At 39.2% G+C, this 14,971-nt stretch overlaps 1 protein-coding gene across 1 annotated transcript in view; it reads left to right on the top strand.

The window, feature by feature from the left end:
• LOC118427037 overlaps positions 1 to 14,971 on the top strand; it is a 31,249-nt gene that overhangs the window by 14,180 nt on the left and 2,098 nt on the right. The window contains exons 26-44 of the mRNA XM_035836675.1: positions 1,700 to 1,848; positions 2,167 to 2,404; positions 3,040 to 3,359; positions 3,613 to 3,731; positions 4,573 to 4,637; positions 5,411 to 5,550; positions 5,972 to 6,081; positions 6,351 to 6,406; positions 6,693 to 6,838; positions 7,379 to 7,479; positions 8,052 to 8,508; positions 9,108 to 9,220; positions 9,407 to 9,471; positions 9,870 to 10,015; positions 10,594 to 10,703; positions 11,484 to 11,548; positions 12,054 to 12,199; positions 12,881 to 13,234; positions 14,120 to 14,323. Of these exons, the coding sequence (XP_035692568.1) occupies positions 1,700 to 1,848; positions 2,167 to 2,404; positions 3,040 to 3,359; positions 3,613 to 3,731; positions 4,573 to 4,637; positions 5,411 to 5,550; positions 5,972 to 6,081; positions 6,351 to 6,406; positions 6,693 to 6,838; positions 7,379 to 7,479; positions 8,052 to 8,508; positions 9,108 to 9,220; positions 9,407 to 9,471; positions 9,870 to 10,015; positions 10,594 to 10,703; positions 11,484 to 11,548; positions 12,054 to 12,199; positions 12,881 to 13,234; positions 14,120 to 14,323 (3,104 nt within the window). The remainder of the gene's footprint in view (positions 1 to 1,699; positions 1,849 to 2,166; positions 2,405 to 3,039; positions 3,360 to 3,612; positions 3,732 to 4,572; positions 4,638 to 5,410; positions 5,551 to 5,971; positions 6,082 to 6,350; positions 6,407 to 6,692; positions 6,839 to 7,378; positions 7,480 to 8,051; positions 8,509 to 9,107; positions 9,221 to 9,406; positions 9,472 to 9,869; positions 10,016 to 10,593; positions 10,704 to 11,483; positions 11,549 to 12,053; positions 12,200 to 12,880; positions 13,235 to 14,119; positions 14,324 to 14,971) is intronic.

The following is a 14,971-nucleotide window of genomic DNA, read 5'->3' on the forward strand; positions in this document are numbered from 1 at the left end:
CCTTCCAGACTCTACAGGTGAACTTGGGAGACTTGACCATTGTTCCTGCGGAAACTACCGTTGTGTCTGCTGGTAAGTACACTTGGCTTGGCCAAACTTGTTTTCTCTACCGTTCAATCCATTTCAGACGGTCCTCCTACGACATAGACGTATCAGAGTAAATCCGAAGGTCAGAAGTCTACTTGCTACATTTTACTAAGATGTTGGTCATTGCCTTTATAAATTATGTACTTGCTGCAGCCACAAGAAGAACCGTCATTGTCACGGTGGAGTTGACTCTTGACTACACCGTTGACCTTCAAGATACGTCATCACAAGCCTACATCGACTTGAGCGTCACTATCGAAAATGCGGTAGGTTTTCTTCTGTTTAGCAACGTTTACTGCTGAAATCCTTTTCCATGTCCTTCTTTCCCCGTTGGTGACAGAAAGAAATGTGCTCGCTTCTCAATGACGGACAGTCAGCGCAAAGATAGAAGCTTGATTCTTCTCGGAGGCCATTGTACTAGTCACGAGCCTTGACATCTTTTTCAGGTCCTGCAAGTCTTTGCTGCCAACCCAGCAGACATCCAGTCGGTGTCCATCACGTCGGTGGCCCCAGGGTAAGATTGAATGTGTTGCTTAATGCAGCTTTATTGCCAATCAATTATTCGCTCTGGATAGAACCCACTAAAATATTTTTCAGCAAACACGATTCTGTCGTGCAAAATTAGAACAACCTTGCGAGTAATGCAGCCTTTTTAAAGAAAATTTCAGTACTACTGTTTTTAATCATCCACGGTGCGCGACATTGCAACTTTGCTTACACAGCACCTCAGTGGTCAACCCGGGTCAGGTAGCCTCTTTACATTCAAGGCGTCAGGATATCCGGAAACGAGGCTGGGGCCGAAACACAAAATTTACACCAAAAAAACTCTATTCCCTACGCTTTTCAGCCTTGTTAGCGCTTAATGTCATTTCGCAGTAATTAATGAGAAATGTAAACTCAAACATAGACCCTCAGAAGCCTTTCGTAATTTTCTGTCCACGCACTACCTCGGTTGCAGAAGAACTCGGGCCTGCACTGTTAAAACCAAGTCGCTACAGTCATTCGGGCTTTGATGTAAAACTATCTTATCTTTTATGCCATTAGAAGCATCCCAATCCAAGCACGTAGGGACAGAGTTTATTACAACACAGTAGGCCATAATGACTTGATTTTATATATGACGTCCTCTGGAGACCCCAAGACAAATGCGAGACGGCCAAAAAAAAAAAAGTAAAATCCAGCAAAAAAATGCTTCTTAACCTCAGGACTAAACATCCAGCTCATTCTTTCACAGGCTTGGTGTTTTCTATGTTCAGCTCTAATACTACTGTTACAGTAGGAGCGATCCTTTTATCCTCTTTTAAAAGATGCTAATAGAAAAAAGTCACCATTTCAAAATGTTCTATCGCCATTCTTACGTAAAAGGAATCATTCAGTGGGGAGCAAAGGTGCTGTGACCCCATGCCCTGACCATGTGCCCCCTTAGAGCAGATCCTGGGGCGGCAAGAATAAAATACTGATCGACTAGGAATGCTATTGGGCCACATGTGGCCACAGTGTTTCTATAATAGGTGAAAATCAATGCACACACAGATGTCAGTCATAAAATTAAGTCAGTGTGGTCTTAATAAGATTGGAAGAGGTATTAATATTGTTCCATGTTGCGTTTTAGCCTCTCTGCAACTAGCACTTCCGTGACCATCGGTGTTGTTGCTGTTGGTGACAACACAGCAGCCACTACTTCCCAAATTGTTAACATCACAGCGCCTGGTGTACTGCTTGGAAATTTGCCTGTTATATCAACAGACATTGGAGATACCCGTACGTAGATTGCATTATTTTGTTCAGTTGTACAATGTACTACGGTAACCTTATCCTAGTCAATTACGAGTAGATAAGAAAGTTTTGAATATTGCATCAAACAATTATATTGTTTATGAAGGTTAGACATCCAGGTAATGAAATATGCCAAAAAGCAGTCACTCAAGGAACTTGATACGATTTTGGAAACGGTCAGACATTGATAGAAGTTAACTGAAACGTCCGACATCCAAAATCATATACAGTTGCTTGAGTTACTGATTTTTCAATTGAGTCCTTTCTTTCCATCTTAAATTACATTCATTATCTTTCTTCCAGCCCCACCATGTCCAGCCGCTATGGACCTTGTTTTTGTTCTGGATGGCACGGGTAGTGTTGGTGAAGAGAACTTTGAGAGTATGAAAACCATTGTTCAGAAGATAGTGGCGGATTTCAGCATCAGTCCCAGCCAGACCCGTGTTGGTATAATCCAGTATGCTAACACCCAGCGAATGGAGATCAGCCTTGATGCATACAGCGATGTGGACAGCTTACAGCAAGCCATTGCTGACATCGAGTATGTATTAAATAACTACATGTATAATTATTTATGGTTACCTTACATTTAGGTTATATTTGAGCGTGTTTTTCTGTCTTTGTGTGTCTGTGTCTGCTTGTCAACAGCATAACTCGAGAAATCTTTGATGTATCCTGGTATTTGGTAGGTCTGTACAGTGGCAAAACGAAGATCCAGTTTGATAATGGGCCCCTAGCGGCTTTCTAAGGTACTGGAGCGGAAATTCCGTTTTTAAATATGTCGTGTTCTGGACATATTGAGGTCGTGATTTTGAGTGGTAGATAGCTCTTGGAACCGAGAGTAAATGCCAAGTTTGGACCAACTAGCGTTTGGGGGGCGGGGTGCTGCAAGGCCGATCAAAACGTTGGACAAGAATAACTTGAAAATGGATTATTATGATTTTTGGTATGTATATAATGACCTATCGGATGACTCACATAATAAAATACTAATCATGGAATTATTTTAAAATTGACGTTACTATTGAAAGATGTTGATATATTGATGACACACGGAGAAATGTTAAATAGATGATTGCATTTTTAAGGGCACATTGAAAATCTTATTCATTCTCACGTACTCGTAGCTGTAATTGACAATAACTCGTTTCGATAAATTTCAATCTTTACCCTCAGATACATGGGTGGGGGCACCCTTACCGGACAAGCTCTTGATTACACAAGGAAGTTTGGTTTCTCTCCCAACAACGGAGCTCGTCCTGATGTTGTGCAAGTGGCAATCGTGATCACGGATGGGGTCTCTAATGATGAAGTGTCAAACCCAGCACAAAGGATGCGTAAGGCACAAATTGTCACCTATGCAGTTGGGATTGGTAGCAACCTGGACAATGATCAACTCCTCTCTATTGCCGGGACTTCTGAAAATGTCATCGTGGTTTCTGACTTTAACCGCCTGACAGACTTGGCAACCACTCTACCACAACAAGTTTGTGAAGGTAAGTCGCATGGCAGATCTTTCGTTATGACATAATTTTAGATGCAAACAAAACATATCGGTCTCCATGACAAATGAAAACGCCATTGGACACACCATCGTCTGTTTGAAGCTTCCATGATGTAAACACTTTTTTTTCAGTTGAAATTGAATTTTCTTCTTATTTGTCGCGAGCATAAATTATATAAACTGCACTCATGCAAGGACAATAATCATGATTATGTAATATCATTTCCATTTGACTTCTCATTTAGTTGGCAAAGGTGCCCAGCTCTTCATCAGTCTTTCCATCACATCTGTGACATTTACCAATGATCTCCTCAATGCGGACTCATCGGCATATGTGACACTTGTCCAGCAGGTCAATGTAGGGGTGAGTATGTTCTGAGATATTCGTCTACCTTTAGCATCCAATATATAACATCAAATACATTACATACTCTGTAAGCATTTGTCAGGTCAATGTTATTTTTCTGAAAACAAGTTTTAGTTTTTCTGTCTGGTGTTGACTACAGACTTTATGTTCTGTTCTGTGCTTAGAATATTTACAGTCACATTGCTTAGTACAGAAACATGTATTCAGTAAAAGTACTGCACCATTGACAGTTACGTTGGATCATTTGCTTCATTCCATGATCATACTCGGACTGTCTCCTTACTTTTTAGAATTCCTCTGACCCTTGCTATGGTGTAATCACCATTTTCTAATACATGTTCAATACTGTTGAAGAGGTTCATCAGTCACGTATGTTTAAGTTACTATCAACTTTCTTCGAACAATGACTGTTTATTAAAGGTAGAGAACGTACCTCCAAATTTTCGATGTCTGTCAGTACATCTTGGACGCGGAGAATGGTCTAGTCTCAATCTCGTGAGAGAATACGAGACTAGACCATTCTCCGCGTCCAAGATGTACTGACAGACATCGAAAATTTGCAGGTACGTTCTCTACCTTTAATAAACAGTCATTGTTCGAAGAAAATTGATAGTAATGTTCAATACTGGAAGATAATTGTTTCAACACTTAATCTGATTAAATCTGCCAAATGAATACTAAAGGATGCGATGCCATCCTTTCTGCAGCATATCATACTTGATTTTTGCAGATTACAAAGAATACATGTAAATAGCAGTGCTGCACGTCCCTCGTGTTACTTTACAACATATCTTACAATTTACAATGTAACCTAGAAGGCTTTTGTTTTTGTTTGCAGGTCACTCAAACCTTGGGCAATGTTGCTGGACTGAATATCATCCAAGTGATCAACTTTGTACCTGCGTTAGTATTTGCTTCTCATTGCACGAGAAGACGTTTTGTCTTAAGCTTTCATGACACATAAGTCCCGCTGTGTTGTAAACCCTCCCAGTTATATACCATATCTGTTCAGTCCTGCTAAAGCAGACAGCCTTGGCAATCTTACATGTTTGAATGACGTTCATCTGTGTTAGTAAATGATATTAGGAAATAACCGAACTTTAATGCTCAACACACAAGGGAGTTAAAGGACTTACCCAAATTTCCGGCTGACAGAGTTAATCCGTGGACTGATTACACCAATCAGACACCACACAAAGCTTTGGCCGGATTCAGATTTTAATGGGAGAAGCACCGAATGGAAAACTCTGATGGGCCCATGAACCCAGGCTGTAGAGAGAACAGAGGCAGGGTAGGGATAGGTGGGTGGGTGAGGGGAGATCGTGGTTTACCCTCTGGTTGTGTTTGGCCGAGAGGCCCTCTCTAGAGTTCACTGCGGCGCAAGGCACCCTGGGACCGATAAGGGAGCCATTCTCTCTGGGGTGTAATCCCGGGCGATTCCACCAGGGGGCGCAATCCCACTCAGCAACCTCTGGGATGTGATCATGACGTTGGAGACATATGACTGCAGCAAGGGGTCTTAGGTGCCAGATAACCTATGTCACCGCAGGTCCCCCACAACATCATACCCATTGTTTGTAGATCTGTAATTTGGGGTGGGTGCCCCAGGGTAAATCTGAAGAAGAAAAACACGTAAATTATGATTATAATTCAATAACGTCATCTTGTGTTCACAGGACTTCTGGAGTAGTTGTTTACTGCCAGGGAATAGCTGGTCTTTGGGCATCAGACTCGGTGACACAGTCCATTGCCTCACTACCAGCCTCTTTTGGACCCCTGACCATTGACCCAGCAACAATTGAAGTTGCACCAACAGGTATTGTTATCCTTAAATTAAATAGCCAACATCAGACCTTTCATGTCTTACTTACAGGTAAATGAAGGCATTGAGGTAATGTGTCTAATTTTTTATCTGGTCTAATGTAATAATCATATGTCATCAGAATCTGCCATGTATTGACTTAGTTCATAATAGGTGAAGAAAAGAAAATGTCATTAACTCCTTTTACTCCATTTACTCAAAGTTTATTGATTCAGCTACATGTTGAGTCATATTTAATTTAATATTTCATTCATAGCAATAAAGAAGTGCTAATGGCATAATCATTGCACATTAGGAAGAGATTATCAATTGCAATCATGTGAGAAGCCCTTTTGGAGAGTATTAGGAGAGCTTTGGTTTTTAAGTATGTATTGTTATTAACCATCTTTGAAAATGATGTACTTTGCCTTTTCAGATACTGTGGGTTTGTATGTATCAATGGAAGTACAAGAGTCATTCAATGGTGAACTCATGGACCAATCAAGTGTTACCTTCCAGACACTCAGTACCAGTCTACAAGTCAGCGTAAGCTCACTTTTTCCATGTTCTTTAGAAGGTGTACTCTGATTGGACACTTTTACACAATGTTATGTATGAAATACTTTACAAAATCATGAATATATAGCTGTCATTACTTAATTATCATTAAATTGGCTTACATATAATATACATTTACATTTTAAACAAAGGGTGTTCACACTATTCATACAAAATGTTTAAGTTGAAAGATAACAGTACTATCATAGGCCTGATCCTTCAAACTTGCATCTTTTTTTTTGCAACTATGCTTTCAGACATTCAACGAATTTCAAGAGGCACTGTCTGTCAGCATTGTTCAATTCAGTGCAGGGTAAGTATTGAATTCTTTAACCTCAAGTTTGAAATGTAATCAACATTTCTAAACATATGGTATTCCAGCGAGGGGAAAATCAAATTTATGTCCTCTTTAAAAAACATAGTCCTTATTTCCAATAAACTTATTTCTTGATGGTTGCAAATGATTGATCTTTATATGATATGTAATATTATAGATATAAATTGTTATACTTGTTTGTTTTCATAGGAGCATAGCAAGAAACACACTGCCTGTTGCCCATCACTTGGTTGTCTTCAAATTATTTCCTCTTTCTTTACAGCTCCATTGCCACCACCACCTATGTTGTGCTGCTCATCATGGTGAAGACATCAGTTCAAACTACCTTCATCCAAAACTTTGATGCTGCCATCCAGTCTGGCTCATATGGAACTCTAACTGTTGTCTCTGGTTCTATCGCCACAACAGGTAACATTTCTCATGAACATCGTTATAGCCATCACCAAAGACATTACATGTACTTTTTTCGTAGTTGAAGTTATTAAACTTTCACAAACTCAGAACATGATATATATTTATTGACGGTGAGTACATTTACTATATGGTAACATGCTATTTCCTCTTTTTCGGTCTTGTGATTGTTGATATCTTAACAAGACCTTGTTCGTGGTCATGCCATATCATTGGTCATTACATGCATTTTTGGTCCTTTGATTTCCAGATATTCAATCCCATTGTAATCTGTGTATCACAAAGCAAATGAGGAACATTTGATAATCATGTATGGTAACCAAAATAGCAGAAATTACATTTAGCAATATGATTTATATGATAATGCTAATTACTGAAGTGCTGAATAAGAGGAAAGGTGGCAAAATTCTACACAATGACAAGTTAACTACACAACCATACCCTTATTGATATCAACTTATGTGGTCTAAGTGTCACAAGTTGCAGGAATTTACAAGCCTAGGTATTCATAAAGTTGCCATCCCTTTCTGTTCTCAGAGCCCACCTGCCCAAATCAGCTGGATATCATCTTTGTGCTGGATGGATCTGGTAGCATCGGAACTGACAACTTTGAGAGGATAAAGACATTTGTCAGCAAGGTAGACAAATTTCAGGGTTATTATTAGTAATATCAGTGTCCTGTACTTTGCTGCTGCAATAAACTTATTACACAGACTATCATTATGATAGTAACAGTCTGTATTACCTCTACCTGTGATATTTCAACAGCACTGCTGATTTGTATTCAAGTAGCACTTGTTCACCTTCATCCGTAGGTATCCATTTTTCTTAAAAATGGTACTTTAGGGATGTCAAATCGATGGATGGAGGTTGTAATTTTGCATAGTTGCAGATTTGTAAGGTATTGCAACTTAAAACCAACGTTTTAGCAACGGATATAGGTTACCTTGTGGATAATGGTGAACTAGTGTTACTTGTCAGTCTAATGTAACATTTATTTTATTGATGCTAGGTTATTTTACTAAACAATGAAAGCCTTTTTTCAACATTCCATATGTGTTAAGCATTTCATTCTACATGTAAACATTAACCCATGCTTGGTTATTTTACTAAACAACGAAGGTCTTTTTCAACTTTCGATATGCATTTGATTAGCATTTCATTCTATATAATATTATATTATATTATATTATATTATTTTCTTCTCCAGGCTGTGACTCGCTTCAACATCGGACCCACCCAGACCCAGATTGGTGTCATTCAGTACAGCAACCAGCCCCAGTCAGAGATCCTCCTGAACGACCATCAAGACGCAGCATCTCTCCAACAGGCAATCTCCAGTATCAACTACCTCCAGGGTGGTACCAACACAGGGAAAGCCTTGAGGTATCTCGCAAATAATGCCTTCTCGGGCAAGAACGGCGCCCGTGCGGGAGTCAGTAAGGTTGCAATTGTCGTCACTGATGGCAGGTCGTCTGATGATGTTGTGCGACCTGCACTGAATGCTGGGAAAGAGGGCATCGTTTTGTACGCAGTAGGGATTGGAGGTTCGGTGGACTACCAGGAGCTGAGGGATATTGCCAGCTCAGATGATAAGGTTGTCAACGTGACCGACTTTAGTGGATTGCAGAGCGTGGGGAATACACTCCCAGACCAGGTTTGCCAAAGTAAGCATGATTTCTATGATGCAATTGTCAAGTGTAGACTTTAAACTGATCATGATTAATGTCTGTATGCCTATTAACACCATGGATATGAGCATAAACAACTACAGACATTTACAAACGAGTAAAATATGCAGTGTACATGGGGCAAAGACCTAATGTGTCTGGATATACTTGCAAGTTATTCTGCTAGTTTCCAAATTCTTGCGGCCATATACTAGTACATTATGTAATCTATTGGATTGTCATTGTTGGGTAACCGTTCTACATGCAGGGATTTTTATGACCGATGACTGTGGATAATAAGACAAGGAATACTGTTAGTTCATACATTCAAGCACATAGCAAAGGTTTAACATTGTCCGCTCATAATACATGACTGTCTTTCTAGATGCATAGTATTTTTTAGCCTTAAAATTATACAAGCACGTATTCTGTCTTGAAACAAGCGGAATAACCAGTGTTAATGAAAAGAGTGGTGTCTTCTTATGTTACAAGTCACGTGCTTTCATTTCTAAATTCACAGTCATGATGCAAGATAGGAATGAGAATGATGTGTGTTTGAAACTAATCCATTTCCTAACCTCATTGATCTGTTTTAGCTGGAGTTGAGGTCTTTGTCCAAATTCCGATCACCGGTCAGACCTTCAATGCAGAGCTGCTCAACCCCCTCTCAGTGGAATATTCAACCTTCAGTGCTGTCATTGCAGGCTGGGTGAGTTTAACTTTAAGTAGAACTTCATACTCCAGGATAGCGTTCTTTCCATTAGTCTGAGATAGACCAGTATTCTACTCCTTTAAATTTATTTCATTTTACTAGAGGTATCTTAAAACTTCCAGAATTTTGAGACCAAGCTATTATCTGTGTCAAAATAATCATATGGTTGGTTTGATTTGATAGGCTACAAGAACGTTGCAGGGTGTGTCTGGATTCCAGAGCTACCAGATTGTGGCAATTAGACCTTCGTAAGTGTTTCACTCATCTTTTGGTAATGTCAATCCGTACTTTTGGTACATGGTGTAAACAATTTGATGCATTTGATTTTGTTGTTTAACAATTGTTTCACATGTTTCTAAATACTCTTTTGTACACACATCAAAAGCACTGTTTATGACACACGACAGTGGCCTCTGTTGTTTTTGTATTGTTTTTCATGTATCATCACCATGATCATTAAACTGCATTAATCTCAACTATATGCAAAAAAAAATCCTCTATTCATCACTTTCATGTATAGAGCAGACTCATGTCATGTTATAGAGTGATGATTGCTGACTATACTCTTGCTGATGTACAATGAACTTATTCTCAAATCATCATAATTATCAAATTTATAATGTTCTTCTTTTAATTGTACACTCAGGACCAATGGTGTGACCATAGTGCTGCGCCTTGTAACAGCAGTCTTTGCCCAGAGTATGGTGACCTCCACCATCCAGACCGACCTGCAGTCTGGAAGCCTTGGATCATTCACTGTTAATGCTGCTGGCATTCAAGTTGCAACAGAAGGTACAGTGTCTCTTACCTCCATGTTCTCAATGATTTTCGTAATGATAGATCACCTTTATCCACGGGGTAACCTATATCCAATTTATCCAGAAACAGGGTACATATAGATATCAAGTCCACAGATGCTGGTTTCAAATTGCAATATTTTCTAAATGTTGAAGTTTGAAACCACAATCCATTGACTAAATGCTATCCCTAAATACAGCGGATATAGATCACGGTCACGGGTAAAGGTGAATTAAAAATTATTACGATAGATTTTTATAGTTCTCTTGCTGATTTAAGTACGATGGTCACTTAAGATTGCAAAGTTAAAGAGTTGTTCATCCATATGAATTCATCATCATCCACTGTGTTCTGCCTCTACAGTCTTTGAAGAGTCCTGTAGCTGCATTCGTCATCCGTATGAATTACATGACTTAATTTTTGTGCAGTTTGTTCCAAAATTGAATTACATGATACATGACTGTTTACGCCATTGACTTAGATGTATGTAATGCTTCTGAGTCAAAGCCGTGACTCATCAATACTTGATAGACGACAAGAAGTGTCTGATTTACTCATTTTGTATTTTCCAGGCTTTTCGACCATCCATGCCACCATTGCTTACATTGGCACCTTCACTGCACCACTGCTGGACCCAACTTCAACTGTCTTCATCAGCCTGGTGCAACAGATGGAAGTAGCAGTAAGTTTCCAGTTTTTTTCTTGTGACAAAATTTTGCAAATGACTGATTTTTTTTCATTGAATGCCCACAGTAATGAGAGAATAGGTTGTCCAGAATCTCTTTGTCCAGTAAAGAAATAGCTTTGTATGCAGCTATGTTATCAAACATCTGAACTACCGTATATTCTCGAATAAAGTACGCACTTTTTTAACTTTTCAAAATTGAAAAGGTGCTACAGGTTGTTGCCAAAGTTGGGGTGCGTACTTTATTTGAGGTTACTGCACAGATTAATGGTAAAAAAAAGCCTAAGATACAGCAAGGTGGAGCTACACTTCTAGTAATGTTTCAAAACATGCACATTGTTGTTGTCTTGAAGTTGTCTAAACATGAAACAAAGAAATTGTCTGAACATGATTTACATAAGAGTGGCATTTGCAAACAATCCTTTTGAGTTAGTGACTTTGACTTGTACAACTGGTTTTGCCTGATTTCTTCTACCAGTTCTCAGTGATTTTTATAATTTGCAGTAGGCAATTTACAAGTTTATAGAGACAATGACAGTGTAAACCCAGGTTATTTTATGCAAAATGACCTGGGGAAAACATCATCAATTCGAATTTATTTAGTTAAAGGTCTGTTCAAAATTGGTGGAGAAGGGGTGCGTACTTTATTTGAGTTTTTCCATTTTACCTTTCAGTCCCAAAGATCTGTCTAAGACTTGTCCAAAATCAGGGTTGCGTACTTTAATTGGGGTGCGTACTTTATTCGAGAATATACGGTAAAGTGTTTTTGTCTTCCAGCTTTTCAACATCTTCGTCAGTGTTCAAGGCCTGTATGCTATTGAAGTATTGCAGTTCAATCCACTGTAAGTATGATCCTATCTACCAGTCTACATGTATAAGATACAAGCTAGTACATAGAATTCCATTGTAAGTTAGTTCTTAACAAAACAACAATTTAGAATTGCTGAGTAGTTTCAATTGTTATTGACGGCTATCAAAAATCAATGAAAGTTATCAGTTTATTTTGTATACTTGGCATGGCATGGTATAATCACACTTTATTTTTTACTAATCAAAAATTCAACCATCTTTCTTACAAAAACTTGACCTATATGGTGCCAGAGTTTCAGATTACATACTCTCAGTGCCACAACTTCCGAGCTAAAGCCTGTGGACAAGGACGACCCCCCTAACTTCTAGCTTTTCCACGCTACATGAACACGCAATGCATGTTTTATTTCAATGAATACTCTATCCTTGTTATAACCAGGTGCGGCACACAGATCATATATCCGTATACCCAAGATACTCAATATTGGCAGTTTTTAGAATTCTTAGGGTTGTATTTTTTCTCTTGCCATTCCCCAGGCCTAACCTGATCATCGCGCATGCCCAATTCGTGATCCAACCGTCTGCTCTGGAAGAGATGCAGACAACCTTTGCCACAGCTGTGTCTGGTGGTCTCCTGGACACTCTGCCCGTGGATCCTCTGAGGACAACTATTGAAGAGTTTGGTAAGCTCAACTTTGCTATCTATATTACAAGGCTATGCAAATGTCGTAGTCTTTACTTTGAGACTTGATCAAGAACCTCCATTCATTCCCTGGGTACACAACTAGTCTTCTTGTACATTGTACTTCTCAACAGACAGTTCTTACAAACAACAAGTGACCGTAGGTAACGTACTCTGTGACGTATTTATGCTTTCTGCCGCATCAGTTGCAACAATATGATAAATATCATGCCGATGATATGGACAGTCCCAGACAGACAAATAATGAGGAACAAGAAAGAAAACGAAGCCCTGATATTACTGATAGCTAAACTGGACAAAGTATGTACTTATCATAACACTTGCACTGTCGACCAATGCAATGTGCTAGGAAGACTGTCTATCATCTGTTTAGGAATTCATCTCCCATGACAGCTTTTCTACATTAAAGAAAACATAACCTCATATCTGCTTGGAGATTTTTAAAAAAGGGTAATTACCAAACTCCCAAACCACATGACCTGTTCCACAATAACAGGAAAAGTCCATTTTTGAAGGGTCTTAAAGATTGGGCGGTCTGCAATGCTACTGGTAGCTCATATATCTAATATATAGCATCATCTGGAGACAACAAGTGCAATACAAAAGTGACAAAACTTGTTCTCAGAGTGACTTTTATAATATGTCATCCTCTTTCTTCCAGATGCTGGGTGTTTCACCCCTCTGGACATTGCCATACTGTTGGATGGTTCTGACGGTGTGAGTTCGGATGACTTCGAGGCAGAGAAGTCGTTTGCCAAACTCTTCCTGAATGAGTTTGACATCGGACAGGACAACAGTCGGGTGACGGTGTTCCAGTACGGAACCGAGCCCCGCCAGGAGTTTGCCCTGGACACGTATGAAACAGACCAGGATGTACAGGATGCTATAGCAGACACAGAGTACATGGGAGGAGACAGGAACCTGGGACAGGCTATCCGCTATATGGCTACCTACGGGTTCTCTGGTAGGAATGGAGCCCGCAGGTCCATTCCTAGTGTAGCCATAATCATCACAGGTAAGTGTATATAAAGGTTCGCGACTTGCATATTAGGCAATTTGATTCCTTCCATTTTGATATAATATTATTCTTATTACCTGAAACTGCCATTTATGAATTAAATGCACACCAGTGGTGAATCCTTTGAACATGTGTTTTACGTCTTATGATAAGATTTCAATCGGGGTAATTCTAACTTCAGAACATTTCAGCACCAAGGACATTGCCATTTCAGCATGAAAGGCATTTATTTATCATTTCAACAACAAGGACATTTTAAAGCACAGTACATCTTCAATACTCCTTATCAGTGACTAAATGTTTCTAAATGTAATCTCTTCATGAAGTACTTGCATTTAGGCAACATTTTGTCTCGTTTTTAGTTCAAATACAAACAAAGATATCTCTAAATAAAACTGACTTCAGGCTCTCATAATAAAGAGCAGATAGTTTAGTTTTATTGTAAGATATCAATTGATGATGCAGTCCTAACAGGAATGATCATCTGTGTCCAGCTTACTACACTGAATGAAGGATGATGTACATGTATATGAGTCATCAAAAGTGCAGCTTCTAAAGTCTTACATCATGGAGTAAGAATGTTTTCAGGACCTGGCCCTTCATCCTGAGACAAAAATTTGCTTGTTGGGACATAAACAATTTCAACACAAAAAAATCTGAAATTCAGTAACGTTATATGAAATTGATAAAAGTGTGCTTTCATCAGCTTAAATGACAGATGTTACAAGGAAAAGCAACAACATTGGCTTCCAAACAATGAAAAGGACAGAAAGAATTTAAGCTGGAGACAGTCCTGCATCAGGAGACAAGCTCTGTTGGTGGCATATTAATCACAGAAATGATTCAGTTAACGAGAAGGTACTGTTCTTTTTACACCCACAGGCGGTGAATCCCTGGATGAAGTGGCCTCTGCTGCAAGCAAAGCCAGGAGATCCGGTCTCATCCTGTACGCCATCGGAGTCGGGAACGCCACCGTTCCTGCAGAACTGGCTGCCATAGCAACCACCGCTAACACCAGCTATGCTGCAGCAAGCTTCGCTGCCCTGAAAGACCTGCGTGGCGCACTGGCAGATGAGATTTGCACCAGTAAGTTTGGCTTTTGTGTGAAAGTTTTGACAGAACAGAAGTGAGTGTCGTTTCATGACCAGCAACATAGTTATTGCTCCACACCATTCTGAGCCAAGATTACATTGCACAAAATGAGAGTTAACTCTAGTTAACTTTTATCCAAGGGCTAACGAATATTTGTTCATTTAGGAAAGCAAGCCACTGGTTTTAAATGGCACCATTTTCAATACATTGTACATTTTTGTAGTTTGAAAACACTGTTGACTTTATATCCCTGAATACCCTTTTTTTAATTCAATGGATATAACGGTAGGTTAATGTTTAATGTTGTACATCAATGTTTAATCCATCAGCACTCTGGCCTGGTCTGTCAGGTATTCAGAACCAAAGTGGTCAAGCCAAATAGCAATTATGCAAGCAACTGAGTGACACTGACGGAAGGTAGTGGATTCTATCTGAAACGTCTGACCGTTTCCAAAATCATATCCAGTTGCTTGAGTAATTGCTATTTGGCATATCTTATTACCTGGATGTCTAAGCTTCATTGACATATCAAAGAGGTTAACTTTATTTGGTTTGTTTTGAAAGATGCTTGTTTATTTAGTAGAGGAGCTTTAATATTATAAGAAGTAATGTTAAGTAATAAGTTATAACCTTTTTTTTGGT

This window comes from Branchiostoma floridae, chromosome 12 (genome assembly GCF_000003815.2).
Source record: "Branchiostoma floridae strain S238N-H82 chromosome 12, Bfl_VNyyK, whole genome shotgun sequence".
Lineage (NCBI taxonomy): Eukaryota > Metazoa > Chordata > Leptocardii > Amphioxiformes > Branchiostomatidae > Branchiostoma > Branchiostoma floridae.